The sequence below is a fragment of the Apodemus sylvaticus genome, chromosome 21, assembly GCF_947179515.1.
Source record: "Apodemus sylvaticus chromosome 21, mApoSyl1.1, whole genome shotgun sequence".
Lineage (NCBI taxonomy): Eukaryota > Metazoa > Chordata > Mammalia > Rodentia > Muridae > Apodemus > Apodemus sylvaticus.
The window spans coordinates 42,230,581-42,243,543 of NC_067492.1; the positions used below are offsets into that span (position 1 = coordinate 42,230,581).

At 43.7% G+C, this 12,963-nt stretch overlaps 1 protein-coding gene across 1 annotated transcript in view; it reads right to left on the minus strand.

The window, feature by feature from the left end:
• Positions 1-384: 384 nt before the first annotated feature.
• Heatr3 (HEAT repeat containing 3) overlaps positions 385-12,963 on the minus strand; it is a 37,775-nt gene continuing 25,196 nt past the window's right edge. The window contains exons 12-15 of the mRNA XM_052166632.1: positions 11,063-11,151; positions 6,988-7,131; positions 4,764-4,940; positions 385-1,489 (exon numbers count right to left, since the gene is read on the minus strand). Of these exons, the coding sequence (XP_052022592.1) occupies positions 1,367-1,489; positions 4,764-4,940; positions 6,988-7,131; positions 11,063-11,151 (533 nt within the window). The 3' untranslated portion in view covers positions 385-1,366. The remainder of the gene's footprint in view (positions 1,490-4,763; positions 4,941-6,987; positions 7,132-11,062; positions 11,152-12,963) is intronic.

Here is a 12,963-nt window from a genome sequence, read left to right on the forward strand (position 1 = left end):
ACTGATAAATAATCCTGGCTTCCTAACAAACTGTTCTGGACAGGAGAAATTGTTTACTAGGCCACAGTGTACATGAAATGAACGCCAGTAAGTGATCCATGCATCTACAGGTCTAGGGGAAATCACAGCCTACATTGTGTTTTGAGCTTGCCTCTGATCACTGTGACCAGGCAAATGGATGGTTCGGGAGCAGCCCAGGGCTGTCCCCGGACAATGTGGACTACAGTCCCAGCGTGAGCCCTATCTGGTACCCACATTTCTCACAGTAAGGAGGGGTCATGCAGAAAGTCATGCTGCTCTCCTCTGTAAGCTCTGACATGAAGCAAACTGCCTAGGAAGGCGTATACTTAGGGCTATAAAAAATAACCTGTAAGACGGAAAACATCCAGTTAAAAGTTATTTATTCAAAAATATTTTCTATTTTTTTTTTTTTGAGACAGGGTCTCTCTTGCTATCCTGATACTCAATCTGTACACCAGGCTGGCTTTGAACTCAAGAGATCCTCCTGCCTCTGCCTCTGAAGATCTGGGATTAAAGGTGTGCACCACCTGCCCAGCATTTTCTACTAATTTCACGACAGGGAATGATGTTACATAGAATAACTGCTCAGACCCCTATACAGAATACAATCACCTCATTATAATACAGTGACAAATTCAAGTCATTTACTTCACAAAAGAGTCAATATTAGTATATAGTTCTCCATAACAAAATATTTTATAAAACTTATCTTCATATTTCAATTAGGAGTTAGCTAATATAAAATGATACTGGCTTTAAAAAACATCCAAACAATGACTTAATTTCTTTTCTCGAAAAATTGAAGGACATAATTGTCTGAAGTCATCTTTACTGCCCTTAAATTAAGGACCACTTGCGGACTAGGGGCGTAACTGTGGCAGAGTGCTCGCTGAGCAGGAGCAAGGCCCAGAATGCCACCCCTAGCACCTGAGATTGTGGTGCATTTTCAGTGGTTAAAGTACGTTGGAGATGTAACACACATTTCCTATAGTTTCTCACATTCAAGCTAATATCCAGAATAGAGGCATTGAAAATGGCTTTTGGAGGCCATGTGTGGTGTTGAATACTTAAATCCCAGCAATCAGGTCTACCTGAGGCAGGTAGACCTCTGTGAGCTCCAGGCCAGGAGTGGTTACCTAGTGAGAACCTGTCTCAAAAAGGAAAAAAAGGCTTTGGAAGCACGAATATTCAAGGGAAACCCTTCAGTATTCTTAGCATTAAATCCACCAGGAGAAGCAGCTTCTCTTCGTCTTTTTTCTCAAGAGCGAGGGATAAACCCAGGACTGTTCGTACCAGCCTGGCATGCAGCTGCCCAGCCAGCCCTAGCTCTGGTCCTCTTGATGGTTTAAGAAGTCAGTCTTTTCTCAACAGTTTCCTGGTACGCAATAAACCGTCTCAAATTCATCTTCACGTTGTCGAGAACACACAGCTGATCTGGACTGTATTTGCCCCTCCCTTCTTTCCGTATCTGGCAAGAAAGAGAATGAAAACGTATCACCTAATTTGTTATCTATTAGTAAATCACCTAAGGAAGATAACTATTTTATAAACATGACATTTCAAAGAATATAGTCAAAGTTTTACTCTAGATTAACTAGAGTATGGAACATGAAGAAAAGAAACACGACTATGTGGCCATTTTTTCCTTTCCCACTGTCACTGAGGTAGGGTCCCTCAGTCACACAGAGCTTGCTGATGGGGCTGGTCAGCTTCTTCCCTCTGCCTGCACCTTCTGAAGCTGAGACTCCACCTAGCATTGTGGTAGGAAATGTTGATCTATAATCTTTTTGTTTCTGTTTTTCGAGACAGGGTTTTTCTGTATAGCCTCTGGAACTCACTCTGTAGACCAGGCTGGCCTCAAACTCAGAAATCCACCTGCCTCTGCCTCCCAAGTGCTGGGATTGCAGACGTGCACCACCACTGCCTGGCGTTGAACTACAATCTTGTCTCCTGGTTTTCACACTTGCATGGTGAATCCTCTAACCACTGAACTATGTCTCCGACTTGAATACACACAGTTATAAGCCAATTGCACACCTTTGATCCCAGTATTCTGGAGGCAGTGATAGAGGCAGATGAATCTTTTTGAGTTTGACGCCAGCCTGATCTACATGGTGAGTTCTAGGACAGCCAGGGTTACATAGAGAGAGACCTTATCTCAAAAAAAAAAAAAAAAAAAAAGAAAGAAAGAAAAGAAAAGAAAAACACCAAAGGAGAGGAAAAATAAGAACATAAGAACTATGAATAAAAAGGATTGAAGTTTATGGAAATCAAACCCACCCCTAGTCTTTTTTTAAAAGATATTTTTATCTTTAATTAAAAAATGATTTAATTTTATTTGTATGAACACTTTGCTTCCATGTACCTGTGTGTCCCACATGAGTGCCTGGGGCCCACAGAGGTCAGAATAGGTCAATGGGTGCCCTGGAACTGGAGGTAAGATGGTTCTGAGCCATCATGTGGATACTGAGAGTTGAAGCTGGATCTTCGCAAAGGCACCAGGTACTCTAAACCCCTGAACATCCCCAGCCCCTTTGTTTCATGTGTACGGATGTTTTGCTTACACGCACGGGGGTGCACTACATGCCCGCAGTACCCACAAAGGTCAGAAGAGGGCGCCAGTAAGTAGCCATGTGAGAGCCGAGAACCCAGGCCAGGTCCCCTGAAAGAGCAGCCAGTGCTCTTTACACGGACTATCTCTCCAGCCCTCACTTTTAGTCTTAAGCACCAGTTCTTAAAACTCCCTACAGAATGGGCTGGTGGGGCCCCGACTGGTATCTCTCCTAAGTTTCTAATCTAGAGGTCAGGAACTGAGGGCTAAGAATCTGCATTCTGCCACACTATAAAAAATGAGATTAACTCAGAATTTTAAAAAAAGAAAAAAAATCCACATTCTGACAAGACAGCAGGTGGTGCTGTGGGAACTGGGAGGGGAGGGTGGAGGACACTTTTGAGAAGCATGGCTTTAGACAAAGTCTCTAGTCCACCACATGGAACTGTGTTCAAATGCAACTTGAGGCTTCTAATGCCTCCTTCTTACAGAAATCTATCTATCTCCATTTTACACACATGGGCTTTGTTTTAAAACTGTAGGTCATGTATAGTTACTTGCCAAGCATCTATAAGGTCCTGGATTCCATTTCCAGTAATATAAACCAAAACCAAAATAAAAAACCTCCTACCCCACACTGTAGGCTGGCCTCTGGCTACAGAAAGGTAATCGTGGCTTTCTCCCGCAGAGGAAACCAAAACTCCAGCAGTGAAACGTTCTACTGCAGCAATGCATGCTCAACAGGAAAACCAGCCCAGCCCATCGCATCGCCGGCCTCAGTGGTTTAGGTTGCTCTCCCAGTTCAGAGATTCCATAAAGCTTTCAAGCACCGCCTTCTTTAGAGTTTTGTTCTTACTCAATTTTTTGATGCTGAGGATTAAACCCCGGGTCTCACAAATGCTAAACACATACTCTACACATTTCCAACCCTCATTCATTTTATCTTTGAGATAGGATCTTTTTGTGCACCAAGGCTGGCCTGGGACTCAGGATTCACCTCCAAGTTTGGGGATTAGAGGCTGGCACCACCACATCCGTCTGGAAGGTCTGATCACTCTGCCTAATCTGCTTTGCTGGCAGCTGTGGAGGAACCGGGTAAACTTCATTCTCCTTATCTCAAAGGCTCCTTCTGCAGAAATCTAAGGCTTTTATGAACAATGTAGGCACCGCACACTGGTATAAGAATAGGTCTTAGAAAGTATTAAGCAAAAACAGAAGAAAATGTGGTTATGTTATGCTATTTTTTTTGGATGAGAAAGGAAGAAATCCTAGGTACATGTGTCTCTGCTTAAAGCCACACCACTCAATGGGGCTGAAGAGATGGCTCGGAGATTAAAGAGCAGTGCTTGCTCTTCCAGAGATCCTGGGTTTGCTTTGTAGCACTGACAGGTAGCCCAGAGCCAGCTGAGGGATCTGACACCATCTTCCGGCTTCCGGGCACTCACATATGCACTGTTCAGACATATGTACAGGCAAAAATGTCCATATAAAAAGAAATATATCTCAAAAAGAAAAGAAATTCTTTTTATTTTGGGGGTGCTGGGAATGTAGCTCAGGGGTAGAGTGCTTGCCTAGCATATGTGACTCCTAACAGAAAGGATGGACAGACGGATAGAAGAAAGGAAAAGAAAACAACCAACCCTCTAAAATGGAAAGATTCAAGTTTGTTCTTAAAATTCCTAGGCATTGGCATAACTCAGGGGTAGAGCACGCGCACAGCACAATTGTCTTCAATTCCCAGCACCAAAAAATAAAGAATGGAAAACACAGCTCTTAGCTGCTCTTACTGAGCTGATACAACAGCTGCTATGTTCTCCAGGACCAAGCATCCTGAAGATGCCTTCTTTGCCCAAGTTAAAAATACCCACAACAAAGCTAACCTACAAAGCACATTATAGCATATAAAAGAAGTTTAAAAGTATATGAAAATGCTTTTAAAGCATTTCTACGTAACAGCTCTGGTGACATCATGAAGAGCCTGTTAAGGTGCCACTCTGGCACCATCCAATTCCTGACACCCAGCGCCATGACAGAACCGTGACAGCCAACAAGCATTTCACTGAGTGCTACGGAGGGAAATGCTGGGCTAGCCACTGAACTAAACAGAATTACTTACACACCCTCCAAGCTACATGTCCCTTCTTCCCGGAGCTGCTGAGACCTGGGCATTTATAAAGAAAGCAATACAAACCTTCATTTTGAAGACTGGCTGGAATTCTTTCAAAGCTGCTAACAATTTAATTTGAACTGAAGCCTTTTCAGCTTCTTCACCATCTGCAAAAACATCAAAGAGGGCATCCAGAGCCTCTCCTGTTACCACAAGGGAAGGGTCTTTGGTGGCAACTTCCAGCAGAAAGCACCCAATGGTCTACAAAAAAGCAAACAGAGGATAATGAAGGTCAGTTTCCAAAATGATCGATGACAAATGTGTCAACAGCTCCCATATTCTGCTTCATACAAAGATACCCGGGAAGAAGGAAAGCCTTTAAAGGTCTAAAGACGTTACACATAGCTACAAATATGCCAAGCATAATATGACCAAGATAAGCTAAATATGTTATAGTTTATATTACCAAATCAAGTGAACTGAGGTCTATAAATGATATGAAAATTTGATTTTGGAAATTACTGAAGTTTTCCTTCTGGCTTCTCATTTTTAACAATAATCAATACCACCCTCGATCCCAGCGCTCAGGAGGGAGAGGCAGGCAGAACTCTGCGAGGTTGGCCTAGTCTACATACTGAGTTCCAGGACATCACATAGTGAGACCCTGTCTCAACAAGACAGAAACAAAACAACACATCACAAGACTAAAGTCACGCTCATTTTACTTCACTGTGGTGTTTTTGTTTGTTATTGACACATGGTCTCATGTCACTTAGCCTGGCTGGCCTCAGATTCATGACTGTCAGGATGACCCTGAACTTCTGATGCCCCTACTTCTACCTCCCATGTGCTGGGAATACAGAAAAGTGCCACCTAGCCTGGCTACTGTGTGTACTTCTAACATATGATCTTCTTTTCCCTCCACAGTTAGTGAGCTTAGTGATGAGAACATTCCCAATCTACAAAGGCCTCTTCCAGAACAGCCTGATTATAGTTTGGCTGTTCTGTGAGGGTGGGACATGTAACCTGTTAAGGGGCGGAGGGATGGAGACTGGCACAATATGGGGTCCAAAGTCCACCAGTACCATGCTAGTCAGTTAACCTCTCTGGGCTCTAATTTTCTCCTTTTAATGTAAGCAGTGCAGATAACCGCTATGACAGTATTAGGCTTAATATCCTAGAGTGTACTATGAAGCATACATCTCATGTACGAAGTAGTCTTACTAAAAAGGCTGGACATGGGGGAGGGAAGGCACAGCTGGAAGGAGGGGAGGATAATCAAGGATAATCAAGGAGCACTGTAGACACAGACAAGTGTCCAAAAAATTAAAAAAAAAAAAAAGGATAAAATCAAAGCACTGGAGCTAACTTCTCATTTGTAGGAAATGCAGGGGGCATGGAAACAGGAGTAAGACACAGTCCGTGCAAATGTTCAGGGAGGTGCAGACGAGCAGGGGGGCAAAGGGAAGCCTGTTTAGCAAGAGAGATGAAGATCTCAAGATTGCAAGCAATATAGAGCTTAGGGGCTTCACTTGCACAAACTCACTCCACAGATTATCTTTCAGACAGCTGGAAAGCAGTGGATATGAAACGGCATTAGACTGGTGGCTGTACAATGCATAAGAATGGCAGTTACATGAAGAAACTGTCCCTGTTTGTAACAGACACACAATGAACCAACGGGGGCTCCCTCCTCTCAGATGACTATAGCTTCTGTCAAGCTGACATAAATCTAGCCAGGACAGCAATGTGCTGAGGGAATTCCTAGGTACTGACATGCCAGAGCTGCTGACAGAGCGATGGAAGACTTGCCTCTGAGGTGTTTTTCAGAATGCATCTTATCTGATCTAGCAGAATAAAACACACAACACCACAGCAAAGCCAAAAGTCACCTTTATTCACTTATTTTTAAAAAAGATTTCTTTTATTTATATGAGTATACTCTAGCTGTCTTCAGATACACTGGAAGAGGGCATCAGATCCCATTAGAGATGGTGGTGAGGCACCATTGTGGTTGCTGGGATTTGAACTCAGGACCTCTGGAAGAGCAGTCAGTGCTCTTAACCACTGAGCCATCTCTCCAGCCCCAAAAGTCACCTTTAAAAATTTCATATTTGGACTTATGCTGAAGACAAATTTATCTTTAAGAAAGCACATCAGAAGAACATTTTAAATGGAAATGAGGCTCACCTTTTCAAGTACTTATTAAAGCCAAAGGGCATATTCTAAAAACTTCAGTAGAAATGTCTTTATACTATTTGTTCGTATCATGAATTCCCGGCACTTAGGTTATACACAAACTGTTTACCTTCAGAGTTTCAAGTGTGCCGTACTCTTTGGCTAGGACGCTGCCAGTGATCCCCAAGATGCTGACCACATTCACTCTGACCCCGATGCTACTACTATGAATGCCTTCTCTGCAGAGCGTCATCAGCTGCTCAGGTGTCATACACTGTTGGGAGAAAGAAATATTTGCAGGCATTTATTTACTTATCTCACGTGTATATGAGTGTTGATCTGTGCGCTGTGGACCAGTTTTCTCTGACATGGAAACATTTCATCTTACAGGGAAGCTCTTTAAACAGGAAGGTTTAAACACCTGAAATAGCTTCAGGAAGTCCCTGAATCTGATCAACTTCACTAGGCCCTCCCTGCCAGAGTAAGCGAAAGCCGAGCATCCCTCTCGGGTACAAGGAAGTCGGGCTGCAAAGACAACACTCAGGCATGCTGAGAGGGAAAGACTCCTGGCAGCGCCTGGAAGCAGCAGGAAGCAGCTGAGCTGCCAGGAGAAGCTTTAGAGCAACTGAGTTACTTAGAAAGGACCCTGTCCAACCTACTGAGCTGCAGACTGTGCAGTGTGCGCCGGGTGCTGGGTGGGCTTTCTATGATGCAGCTGTCTTCTATTCCTGTAAGTAACCCCTCACTCATATTCCTGTGAAAAATCAATAAACTCATTGGTTCACCAAGTTAGACTTTGTTGGTAACATCCTTTGGTTTGTCATCAGATCTATCTCTGAGTAGACTTGTGTGCTGCATCTTCTCAGGAAAAGTTTCACCATACAACAGTGGGCATCTATGTGCAGGTGTGTGTAATGTATGGAGGTCCAAGGAGCCTTCCTGAATTATACTCTATCTTATTCATTGAGGCCAGCTCTTTCAGTAGAACCCAGAGCTTGCCTGTGCAGCTACTGTGACTAGTTTGCTCCAGGTATTCCATCTCCACCTTCAGAGCTCTAGAATTACAGGCAAGCCACCTGCCCATGCAGCACTGTATAGACTCCAGAGATCTGGACTCAAGCATGGAGGGGGGAGGACACGAACTGAGGGCTCCTCCATGAGATCCATGCCAGAGAGTGGGAGCCAGCCTGAAAGAGTCCCCATCGGCCGGTGTGGTAGCTAATGCCACAGGCTACAAGTCATGCCAACACTTACAATGGGCAGTAGGATCAGTTCAAAGCCTGAGCTATATAATGGAATCCTATTTAAAAATAAATAACAGTATAAAACCCTGAGCTCACAGTGAGACTAAAAGATCAACAAAACGCAGAGCAGGGAGGAGACAGGGGCGGGGAGAGCAGTGTGCGCTGCACTTGGAGGCTGCCAGGGCAGCAGCTATTCACTAATGAGATAACGGGGCAGACAAATTTACTTTTAAGAAAGCGCATCAGGAAAAAGGTAAATGAAATGGGGCTCACCTTTTTCAAGTACTTATTTAATACATAGTTTTATTAAAGCCAAAGGGCGTATTCTAAAAACTTCATTAGCAATTTCTTTCTACAATAGCTTATCATGTATCCCTTTCCATTTATTTATTTGTTTATTTATTTATTTATACGATAATGTCTTTAAAAATTTGACACAAGCTGACAAATTTACTAAATGACCAATGAGATGACGTCTCGTGAGGCTGGCCATCTCTAATGCGCAGCCTCCTGGAAGGACCTCGCAGTGATGAGCAACGGCTCTAGAACCTTTGAATGAACATAGTGACATGATCTGTGACTTAAAGTATAAAATACATACAGGAATATGAATTTTTCTTGCTGATAATTATGAACCTGAATCTTAATTAGATGTAGGTCTTAATATAGACAAGAGATGGAGAGTATTAAAAAACATGATCAGATATATCATTCAAATCTGACTGTTGAGAACACTAACAGATTCTTCCATGAATAAATGGTGCAAGGGAAGGAAACTGGGTAAGGAAACCAAGGCAGATTAAGAGCTCGGACATAGGAATATACAAAAATTACTGAGCAGTACACTTCAAACAGACAAAATGTATAGTGTATAAAATCACATCTCTATAAAGCTGCTTTAAAAATGTATCACACTTGCTTAAATTAAACTTAACATTTACAATTATGTTCTTATGGTGTATGCACCTGGAAATGTGCTTTGGCACATGTGTGTAGCGATTAGGGATCAGCTCTGTGGAGTCAGGTCTCCCCTTCCTCTTTTTCGTAGGTTCTCAGGGATGTAGGCTTGCCAGAAGTACATTTACTCACTGAATGTACTGGCTGGTTTTGTGTATCAACTTGACACAGGCTGGAGTTATCACAGAGATAGGAGCTTCAGTTGGGGAAGTGCCTCCATGAGATCCAGCTGTGGGGCATTTTCTCAATTAGGGATCAAGGGGGGAGGGCCCATTGTGGGTGGTGCCATCCCTGGGCTGGCAGTCTTGGGTTCTATAAGAGAGCAAGCTGAACAAGCCAGGGGAAGCAAGCCAGTAAGTAACATCCCTCCATGGCCTCTGCGTCAGCTCCTGCTTCCTGATCTGCTTGAGTTCTAGTCCTGACTTCCTTTGGTGATGAACAGCAGTGTGGAAGTATAAGCTGAATAAACCCTTTAAACCTTTGCTTCTTGGTTATGATGTTTGTGCAGGAATAGAAACCCTGACTAAGACACAGAGTCATCTTGTCAGCTCCTTCTTTTTGTTCTTTTTAAAGATATTGTCTTACAGACAGACAGACAGACATAAAAGAGCTAACATGGTAGTGCATGTGAGAGCAGAGACAGGCGCATCTAGTGATTCTGAGGTCAGCCTGGTCTACCCACCAAGTTCTAGTACGGTGAGGACTACATAATAGAGTCCCTGTCTCAAACAGAAAAAAGGAAAGAGATAAGAGGGTCTAAAGAGACGGCTCAGCAGTTAGAGCTCTGTGCTCTTGCAGAAGACCTGGGCACCCACATGGCAGCTCACAACTGTCTGCAACTCCAGTTCTAGGGAATCTGACACCCTCACACAAACACAGGCAAAACACCAATGCACATAAAATACTATTTTTTAAAAGATTTACTTAATTATTTTATGCATATGAGTACACTGTAGCTGTCTTCAGATACACCAGAAGAGGGCATTGGATCCCATTACAAATAGTTGTGAGCTAACAAGTGGTTGCTGGGAATTGAACTCAGGGCCTCTGGAAAAGCAGTTGGTGCTCTTAATCACTGGAACCATCTCTCCAGCCCCCCCATAAATAAATTTTTTAAAATGCAAAATGATAGACTTCTATCTTGTAGTCCAGGCTGACCCGGGACTCATGGTCACCCTCTGACTTCTCAATCCCCAGTGTTGTGATTACAGGTGTGAGCCATCACATCCAATTTAAGATACAGAACAAAACAATTATCAAAGGACAGTGCTAAGGCAGTCTGCAGAAAATGAACTGTTTTGGCTCTGGAGTGATGATATAGGGATTTCAGCTTTTAAAACCATACTAGTCTGTAAGACATACATAATCAGATAATCTATTGGTAAAGTGTGATTTGCCTAAAACAAACTCTGAGAGAAGATTTGGGATGCAGGGGAGGCAGAGCACATGGATGCCCACCTTTAATGGCAGCACGTGGGAGGCGGAGACCGCATTTAGGCTAGCCTGGTCTATTCACTGAGTTCCACGAGAGCCTGAGGTATATAGTGAGACCCTGTCTTTTTTTTAAAAGAAAAAAATGTTCACAAAAATGCAGGGGAAATGAACAAAGGAGGCAGGGTACTATACTGCTGGGGACTTGACGGGGAGGTGCACATGGCCTCTTGGAATCTCCTTGATAAAATCGTAAGTTCCCTGCCAAGAGAGGACTCAGGAAGACAGAGGTGTTTCTAGAATTAAGTATTCAAAAAAGATTAACAACATCTAGAGAAAATGTTTATAGCATAAATATCAACTAAGGATCGTCATACACAGGCAGCCCCGTGTGGTGCTGCAGGCTGGGGGAGGGGAACACTCTTCTACTTCAAGCGCTTCCCTTGTCCTCTCACAAAGCTCCTCTGTATCTCCACATCTCTTCTAACAGGGCTTCCCCCGCCCCTTTGGTTAATGTGCTTGCAAAACACAGAAGCTTTTCAAGCTTCTCCCAAGAAGTTTGTAATATCTTACCTGTGGAATGTTCTTGGAGGCCATTGTTTGCAAAAGGGCCCTCAAAGCACTACTTATGGCTTCTAGAAAATCAGCATGTTTAGCAAAATCTAAAACACAAAAGGTTGCCATAAAACACAAAGATGAAGTGCAAGTTTTTTCTTCCAGAAGACAAACTTTTGTAGGAAAAGAAACAGCTTTAAAACAAAGCATTCAAATGGTAGCTACACTGTAATTAACAAAAGCATTTTCTTTCAGATTTATTTTATCTTAGGTGGATGAGTGTCTGGCCTTTATGATTGTCTGCACCGTGAGTGCAATGCCCAGGGAAGCCAGAAGAGGGCATCAGATACACTAGAATGAGATGGTTTACATGTCCTCCTGTGGGAACAGGAGCAGTTAGATGCTTACTACTTGAGCCCATCTTGTTGACCCCCAACAACAGCATTCTTGATATTTTAAGCAAATGTTTACTTATCAGTCTCTGTGCACTTTAAAGTAAGACTGAAAGAAGACTGCGGGAGGGACAGAGTGACCTACAGTGATCTTGACTTACGATGCTGGGTTTTACTAGACTAACACTTGGCGCAGGATAAACTTGGTTTTGGGGGAGTCTCATCTCTCAGAGGTCTCTACTGTGGTGCTGGCAGACTGTGGGAGAATCATCTTCCACATTAGTGCTCTTGACAATACAGGCCCATGGCTCAAAGCCTCGGTCTTGCTCTTCTACTGTACTTTCCTATGCACAACAAACAGGCCAGCAGCATTCCACCACTGAGCTAGCACAGCCCAGGCAGGGACAAGGGAGGGCCAAACGGTGAGTGACACCTGGCACGTTAGGACCATACTTTCTAAAGGCACACAGCAAGCACTCCCACCTCACCTTCAACCTCCCACACGCAGAGCCAGGTTTCCTTTTCTTAAACATGGGTGTGACTTTATCTTTAACCACACCCACGACAAGACAGGTCATAACAAGCAATGTGCCGTGCAGCTGACTCATAGGTGTGTGGTGTTTCTTCAGACTTGAAACCCAGCCAATTGTTTTGAGAAGGTTCAGGTCACGTCTGAGTGCTCAACCAGATGATTGATTCTAGCACCAAGTGTTCATGAAAGTGAACAAAGTCTTAAACAATTCTGGCTATGGCCTCTAAGTTTTCCAATGGAGACCCCAGTCTCCTAGATTCCACCTCTGCTATAGTGACACTCTGCCCAGGTAATTCTGTTAATGTGTATACAGGATGCTCCTGTGCAGGACTTCTTCTAGAATCCCTGGTGCATACCAGGAGCAACCACTGAGACGTAACCACCGAGACGTAACCACTGAAATACCTTCAGACTTCTCCCGGGGGAGGAGCAACTCCTTGTAAGGAGAATCACTGCGCAGACACCGTGGAACAATGACAAACCTCCTTCACCATCCTGCCTCATCCCACACCCAGAGAGGCTCTGAGAGTAACAACAGTAAGACAGGGAATCACTGTGGTTCTCAGGCTTCGAACCCAGGCTCCAGAGAAGCAAGACTGAAGGGGCACTAATCACGCCTATTGCTTTAGCCATAAAGTTTGTGGGAGATCTGATAAATAGCACCATATACCATGGCTTATTGCCCTGCTGTGCCTGGGACATTGTCCTATTTCTGATACCACCTCCTTAAGTTGCCTGGAAAAGGGACAGGCAGTGTCCCACAATTTCCTTCCTTCCTTCTTTCCCTACAGAGTTTCTCGGTGTAGTCCTGACTGTCCTGGAACTCACTTTGTAGAACAGGCTGACCTCAAACTCACAGAAATCCTCCTGCCTCTGCCTCCCAAGGTATGTGCTGCCTAGCTCCACAATTTTCTTAACACAGAGTCTCCCTATAGTCCATGCTGGCTGCAAATTATCTATTCTCCTGTCTCAGCCTCCTAAGAGTACAAGGATGC